Source organism: Scardinius erythrophthalmus (genome assembly GCF_964197995.2).
Source record: "Scardinius erythrophthalmus genome assembly, chromosome: 10".
NCBI classification, from domain to species: domain Eukaryota; kingdom Metazoa; phylum Chordata; class Actinopteri; order Cypriniformes; family Leuciscidae; genus Scardinius; species Scardinius erythrophthalmus.
The window spans coordinates 24,856,404-24,864,988 of record NC_138230.1 but is presented as its reverse complement, the minus strand read 5'-3'; the positions used below and the strand labels follow the sequence as shown (position 1 = coordinate 24,864,988).

At 36.8% G+C, this 8,585-nt stretch overlaps 1 protein-coding gene across 1 annotated transcript; it reads right to left on the bottom strand.

The window, feature by feature from the left end:
* Positions 1–6,559: 6,559 nt before the first annotated feature.
* On the bottom strand, positions 6,560–6,858 carry LOC308696947 (cAMP-dependent protein kinase inhibitor beta-like; the record flags this gene model as incomplete). The annotated part of the gene is made up of 2 exons (XM_081375945.1): positions 6,560–6,642; positions 6,717–6,858. The coding sequence occupies 2 exons, from the start codon at positions 6,856–6,858 to the stop codon at positions 6,560–6,562; spliced, it is 225 nt and encodes a 74-aa protein (XP_081232071.1).
* Positions 6,859–8,585: the final 1,727 nt, after the last annotated feature.

Sequence of the window (8,585 nt, the reverse complement as noted above, 5' to 3'; positions counted from 1 at the left end):
ATCATGGAGGGGTCTGAAATTGTCATCGTAGGTGCATGTCCACTGTGAGAGACATAATCTAAAAAAAAAAAATCCAGAAATCACAATGTATGATTTTTTTAACTGTTTATTTGTATGATACAGCTGCAAATAAGTATTTGAACACCTGAGAAAATCAATGTTAATATTTGGTACAGTAGCCTTTGTTTGCAATTACAGAGGTCAAACGTTTCCTGTAGTTTTTCACCAGGTTTGCACACACTGCAGGAGGGATTTTGGCCCACTCCTCCACACAGATCTTCTCTAGATCAGTCAGGTTTCTGGGCTGTCGCTGAGAAACATGGAGTTTGAGCTCCCTCCAAAGATTCTCTATTGGGTTTAGGTCTGGAGACTGGCTAGGCCACGCCAGAACCTTGATATGCTTCTTACAGAGCCACTCCTTGGTTATCCTGGCTGTGTGCTTCGGGTCATTGTCATGTTGGAAGACCCAGCCTCAACCCATCTTCAATGCTCTAACTGAGGGAAGGAGGTTGTTCCCCAAAATCTCGCAATACATGGCCCCGGTCATCCTCTCCTTAATACAGTGCAGTCGCCCTGTCCCATGTGCAGAAAAACACCCCCAAAGCATGATGCTACCACACCCATGCTTCACAGTAGGGATAGTGTTCTTGGGATGGTACTCATCATTCTTCTTCCTCCAAACACGTTTAGTGGAATTATGACCAAAAAGTTATATTTTGGTCTCATCTGACCAAATGACTTTCTCCCATGACTCCTCTGGATCATCCAAATGGTCATTGGCAAACTTAAGACGGGCCTTGACATGTGCTGGTTTAACCCCCTGAGGTCGACGGTATCGCCGGCGATACCAGCTCGCTTTTTTTTTATCAGTGTAAAAGAAACTCATGAATACTCTGTTGACTTTGATTTTCCATAGGAGTTCTATACATCAATCGATTCTGTTAAATGTGTATTATTTTTGTGTATACTCACAATAAAAACATAGTGTTGTGCTTTTCGACAAATAAAGAAAAATAAACACGAAGCGAGTTCTGCCTTCTCTCTGTCCATGTAGTCCATTCTGAAACGCGTCCGAAAATGAACCATAACTCAGTGAATACTTCTCACACATACACGTGATATATGTCTTTATGCAGCTTGAAATCTCTTCTTTTAAATGAAGTTATTTATATAAAAAACAAATATTCTCATCTTGTGAAATCTGTATTAAAAGAGAGCGATTCCAGTCGACCTAATTAGAGCTAATTCAAATGTAATGTGACTCCGCCCACGGAGAGCGCGCGCTATTCAAACGCAAATGGCTGAGGTAATCCGCGCAATCCTGTGAACGCCCCCATCAGCTCGAGAAAACCAAAACACAAGTTTATTCAGAACATTACTTGCTTACACCGTCTTGCAGCGCTGTGAGGAATAATGAGGAATACGAGGAATACGAGCTGAGGAATACTAGTAAGTTTTTCCTTCTCGGGTTTCTGTTTATTGACGAATGAACGGCATGCGCTCTGTTTTTTCTCCATTATGGACGCGAGCTCTAAAAAAAAACACTAAAAGACTTTCAAACTTTCACAGAGACCTCAAAACAAAAAGTACAAATCCTTTCTTTAAAACGAATTTCGTTTTGTATCAATTGTATCTTAATTTTAATAATTTTTTCATTTACAACTTTCCTGGATTTAAAGTAAATAAGCCTATCGTCAACGAATAATGATGTTTTAGCAAACTGTATTGCTATACTGAGATGAGTAAAAATCGACTGAAATATGTTGAAATAAAATGTTGGCTATTTGTATAAGCAACGTAAACTGCAAATTAACATTTATATGCCCTAATATTTCATGAAAACAACTTTACAGTCAGGCGAAATATGAAAGACAACATTTTGTTTAGTAGATTTGGGTACAGTTTTTACTGTAGAATATACTGCCTCGTCAAATAAGCTTTTGTTTAGCAATTTCTATATATAAAATAGCCTAATATTTTTGTCAAAAATAAAGTCATCAACTAAGATGTTAGCTGTTCCAATGTTGGCTATTTTCAAAGTAATGAATACATAGATAAAATGTAGGCCTATAATCTTTCTCTTTTTTTACAAAGAAAGAGTACACTTGAAATATTGTTGAAATTGTAATTATTGTTTTTTATTACCTTTTTAATAAAATAGCACAACATATGTACAAGATAGATGTAAGCAAAATCTTAAATGGTCAATATAAGTCGTCTTCTAAATATCTTTTGTCCAAGCATTGTGGCTCAGCCAGTTTCACACCTGTGTGAATGGCTCATCATTATACAGAGTCATTATGCAGAGTGGGTGGTAATTCAGGTGAAAACCACTCCTCGTTCACGCCTCCTCGCATATTGGCTTTCCAAGCAAAACCTGTTTTACATCAATTTAAATCAATGTATGGTTTTATTTGAACGATAAAGCAAGACTATTTTCACATAATTTTGAAGAAAAAACTATAGGCGACGACATCCATTGGTCAAAAGTCTTATTGACACATATTTACTATGTGTTTTGTGGCCTTATTTCAGAAATTTTAGTTTTTAGTTTTTTCAATATCCACGCATAAACATTATTCTCTCAAAAATTAAAACATGTACATACACGTGGCTCACATATTATGGTAGCCCTGTTTGTGCTTTATAGAGTGAATTTACACCTTTGCCATTAATATGTTTATAAGCAACTGAAAAAAGCACAAATGTCAGGGCATGTCAGAACATCTCAAGGGCCCAGAAAACCGCTCAGACTCCAGAGGGTTAACCCTCTGGAGTCTGAGGTGTTTTCTGGGCCCTGGAGGTGTTCTGACATGCTCTGACATTTGTGCTTTTTTCAGTTATTTATAAACATGTTAATGGCAAAGGTGTAAATTCACTCTATATAGCACAAACAGGGCTACCAAAATATGTGATCACCATGCATGTATATTTTTTTTATTTTTAAGAGAATAATGCTTATGCGTGGTTATTGAAAAAATAAAAAATGAAAGTTGCTGAAAGAAGACCTCAAAACTCATAATAAATATGCATGAATAAGACTTTTGAGAAATGGATGTTCTTCCTTCGAGTTCTGGCTTCAAAATTATGTGAAAATAGTCTTGCTTTATCGTTCAGATAAAACCATACATTGATTTAAATTGATGTAAAACAGGTTTTGCTTGGAAAGCCATTATGCGAGTGGGCGTGAACGAGGAGTGGTTTACAACTTGGAATACAAAATGTCCCACCCATTATGCATAATGACTCTGCAAAATTAGCCATTCATTCAGGTGTGACTCTGACTGACTGAGCCACAATGCAAGGACAAAAAATTAGAAGAAGACTTATATTGACCATTTAAGATTTTGCTTACATCTCTCTTGTAAATATGTTTTGCTATTTTATTAAAAAGGTTACAATTACAACAATAATTAAAATTTCAACAATATTTCAAGTGTACTCTTTCTTTGTAAAAAAAAAAAAAGATTATAGGCCTACATTTTATGCCTATCTATGTATTCATTAGTTTGAATATAGCCAAAATTGGAACAGCTAACATCTTAGTTGATGACTTTATTTTATATATATATAAAAATTGCTAAACAAAAGCTTATTTGATATATATATTCAGTATATTCTACAGTAAAAACTGTACTCAAATCTAGTCAACAAAATGTTGTCTTTCATATTTCGCCTGACTGTAACGTTGTTTTTATGAAATATTAGGGCATATAAATGTTAATTTGCAGTTTAATACGTATTGCTTATACAAATAGCCTACATTTTATTTCAACATATTTCAGTCGATTTTTACTCATCTCAGTATAGTAATACAGTTTGCTAAAACATCCTCATTCATTCACACACGCGATTTAAATTTAAACTGTCTTTTTGCGAGCTGTGGTAAACAGCGCGCATCTCTGCCGTTCATTCATCAAAAACAGAAACCCGATTCACGTGAGAAGAAAAAAAAAACTTACAGTATTCCTCAGCTCGCTCCTCGATATACCCGCACTTCTGAGGTACTTTTTTCATCAAAAGCTTATGTGGCAGTATATTCTACAGTAAAAACTGTACTCAAATCTAGTCAACAAAATGTTGTCTTTCATATTTCGCCTGACTGTAACGTTGTTTTTATGAAATATTAGGGCATATAAAATAGCAGTTTAATACGTATTGCTTATACAAATAGCCTACATTTTATTTCAACATATTTCAGTCGATTTTTACTCATAGTAATACAGTTTGCTAAAACTTCCTCATTCATTCACACACGCGATTTAAATTTAAACTGTCTTTTTGCGAGCTGTGGTAAACAGCGCGCATCTCTGCCGTTCATTCATCAAAAACAGAAACCCGATTCACGTGAGAAGAAAAAAAAACTTACAGTATTCCTCAGCTCGCTCCTCGATATACCCGCACTTCTGAGGTACTTTTTTCATTATTGTTATTGCTCACAGTGCTGCGAGACGGTGTTAAAGTAATGATCTGAATAAACTGATATGTGGGCGTTCACAGGTTTGCTTGGATTGCCTCATTCATTTGCGTTTGAATAGTGCGCGCTCTCCGTAGGCGGAGTCACATTACATTTGAATTAGCTCTAATTAGGTCGACTGGAATCGCTCTCTTTTAATACAGATTTCACAAAATGAGAATATTTGTTTTTTATATAAATTACTTCATTTAAGAGAAGAGAATTCAAGCTTCATGCCTGTGTGTCTGAATGCCTGTTTGACTGAGTATTCGCTGAGTTATTGTTCATTTTCGGACGCGTTTCAGAATGGACGACACTGGCAGATAGAAGGCAGAACTCGCATCACGTATATTTTTCTTTATTTGGCAAAAAGCACAACACTTTGTTTTTATTGTGAGTATACACAAAAATAATACACATTTAACAGAATCGATTGATGTACAAAACAAGCCTAAAAGATAAAAATTTATATTTTTATTTTATTATTTTTTTGCACTCATACGGAAAAAAACGAGCCTATCGCGCCGGCGCGATAGCCGACCTCAGGGGGTTAAGCAGGGGAACCTTCTGTGCCATGCATGATTTCAAACCATGACGTCTTAGTGTATTACCAACAGTAACCTTGGAAACGGTGGTCCCAGCTCTTTTCAGGTCATTGACCAGCTCCTCCCGTGTAGTTCTGGGCTGATTTCTCACCTTTCTTAGGATCATTGAGACCCCACGAGGTGAGATCTTGCATGGAGCCCCAGTCCGAGGGAGATTGACAGTCATGTTTAGCTTCTTCCATTTTGTAATGATTGCTCCAACAATGGACCTTTTTTCAACAAGCTGTTTGGCAATTTCCCCGTAGCCCTTTCCAGCCTTGTGGAGGTGTAAAATTTTGTCTCTAGTGTCTTTGGACAGCTCTTTGGTCTTGGCCATGTTAGTAGTTGGATTCTTACTGATTGTATTGGGTGGACAGGTGTCTTTATGCAGCTAACGACCTCAAACAGGTGCATCTAATTTAGGATAATAAATGGAGTGGAGGTGGGCATTTTAAAGGCAGACTAACAGGTCTTTGAGGGTCAGAATTCTAGCTGATAGACAGGTGTTCAAATACTTATTTGCAGCTGTATCATACAAATAAATAGTTAACAAATCATATATTGTGATTTCTGTTTTTTTTTTTTTTTTTTAGATTTTGTCTCTCACAGTGGACATGCACCTACGATGACAATTTCAGACCCCTCCATGATTTCTAAGTGGGAGAACTTGCAAAATAGCAGGGTGTTCAAATACTTATTTTCCTCACTGTATATTATTACTGTACGTTTCATCTACAACACAAAACTAGAACACTTCCATCATAATTAACAGAGCTGTCTACACCGCAAAGACATGCATTAGTTGACAGATGCCCATTTTCCATTTTGACACACTGCAGCTACTCCAACCACTTTTGTTTGCCTGTATTGAACTGAAATTATTTTGTTAACAAATATCAGATGTGTGCTGTGATTCCTGTGTATTTTAGTAATTTATGACCATGGCTTCCCATGTACTATTACTTATATTTTATTATAGTATTTATTAATAGTTTGATTTAGCCATTAGTGATTTTTTTGTGTGCTTTTGTAATTTTTTTGTTTTTCATATTTCTATTTAGCTTTAATTTATTTTTATTTCAGTTTTATTAATTTTAGTTATTAATTTTATTTTTCAATAAAAACATTTTTTTATATATATATATAGTTTTAGTTTTAGTTAAAAACAGCAACACTGGTGGATTCAAAGCCACATTCTTATATTTCTGGTTATTTGATGTCTCTGAGACCTGACAAATCTGCAGGTAGAATTATAGCTCGACTGGCCACTTTCATCACTAGACCACCACTAGCATCACTTGACCAACGGCCCCTTGGTAATCTAGGACATTTACCCTATGGTGTCATGGAAATAACAGACACACAGGCGTCTGCAAGTTCACTTGCAAGTAGCCATAGTGTGCACAGTCAAATGTTATTCTGCACAGATATCTTGTCAGTGAGTTATTGCCACCTTTATATTTGATTTTCCTTCTTTCTCCATCAGTGATGTTGGACAGGTGTTTATTGAGGGAAATTTTCAGGATCCATGTTTCTCCTCCGAGCTTTCTGGAGGGTGTGGAGTATCCTGTGATGTTGGAGACTGAGCTCCTCCAGGACCATCTGAAGAAAGAAAGCAACGGGACATGTTAATGCACAGAACACAAAAATGTGTGTGTATGTGTCATTTGATTTACCTGTGAGGGACAGTTCAGCCAGTTTGAGTGGCAGGTCGGAGGGGTTGACACCGGCAGGAGAGCCCAGGATATCTGGCAGTGCATTACGACGACCCGACCGTCCCGACGACGCAAAATCCAAAGCCGGCTCCACTTCCGTCATCTCACCACTGCCATTCTAGATTCAAAATTATTTTTTTTAAAAAATAGGCAATTTAAGTAAAAACTATAAAAGTTGGTTTCCAAAAGCAGAGGAAAACTTAACATTCTCTTTTAGAACTTTATGGCCCAGTTACACAGACAAGGCTTAGATTCAGCCAGGATTAGGTCTTAGTTCAATAAGGACATCTAAGTAGCTTTTTTAAACATGCCTTAGAAAAAACATTACTGGTGGCAATTATTTGAGTATTACTAAGTTGAGACAAAACAATGTTACTGACATATTTTAAGATATGTTGGTGTCAGTTAGCACAGCTCAACATGCATCTTAGTCTTGAAACTAGGCTTTAGCCTTGTCTGTGAAACTGTCCATAAAAAAAAACTATATATTATTTTTGCAAAAAAAAAAAAAAAGGTGCAAATTGCTATGTTATGTAAATTGTCAGAATCTGTATGTATTCCCTTATTCAAATTGAAATAAGTGACCATTTTAGAGGGTTCACACACATGCCTCTGTTCGGGCTAATTCAGAGTTGTTTATGATCAAAGTTATACAGCTCCAATTTAAGTTACTTTTGGGTGCAATAACTTTTACATTGAATGTCAAGTCTGTGTTTTAGCAAAAAAAGGGTATTTGTCCAAAAACACATACTGAGTAGGAGTTACATGACATAGGCTAAATCGTTAACATCTCTGGTTCACTCCAAATAAAGAATGTAGTATGTAATCAAAGTATGTAATCATGTCAGTGCAATTTAGACAAGACCAATGGATCCATAGACCCAGAAAACATGGGGTTAGACCAGTGGTTCCCAAACCTGTCCTGCCAGCACCCCAACACTGCACGTTTTCTTTGTCTCCCTAATCAAACACGCCTGATTCAACTCATCAGCTCATTATCACATGGGTTAATGAGCTGATGAGTTGAATCAGGTGTGTTTGATTAGGGAGACAAAGAAAATGTGCAGTGTTGGGGTGCCGGCAGGACAGGTTTGGGAACCACTGGGTTAGACACCAAGATTACTTGGCTGGGTCAAATAATGAAGGAGTTAGGATATTTTAAGGGCTTCCTGCCCATCTTGGACGCCATCTTGAAAATTATACCTTTCTAGTAGTCAAACATTGGTAAACTTTTAGTATGTTATTAAGGACACCTGATACTACAAAAAACAGCTGAGAAACCTTTTGTTAATTTTTTTTTAGGGTTAGGTGTTTTTTTGTTTTTGTTTTTTCACATCTGCAGCCGCCTACCCTGGGAATGCCCTTCTTTCCTAAACTTGAAATTTAACAAATTTTCTGATATATAGTTCTAATAACAATTGTCATCTCTTTCACTGTTCGTTCACTTCTACATCTCTATTCTTGCCTGAACTTTTCTAGCCAACTGTAGCTTTGTATTTTTTATGAACTGCTCTGAGACACAAAGGTTGAGGATCCAAATGCAGTATTTATCAAAAGGGTAATCAACCATCGTAATCAAAATCCATGAGGCAAATAGAGAAATCCAGGGGAACAAGCAAAGAATCAAGAGAACCAGGACACAAGAAAAACAGGATGCAAAAGCACTCAGAAATGCAGTTAGACATGTACAAGACTTTGCAGAGAATAACAGAATGAACCAGGCTTAAGGCGGGCGTACACGGTGCGAGTTCGGACCAGGATCGGACACTCGGGAGGTCGTGAGATATTGCACACGTTGCGAGTCAGTTTAACTGATAATCGCGTCAATGC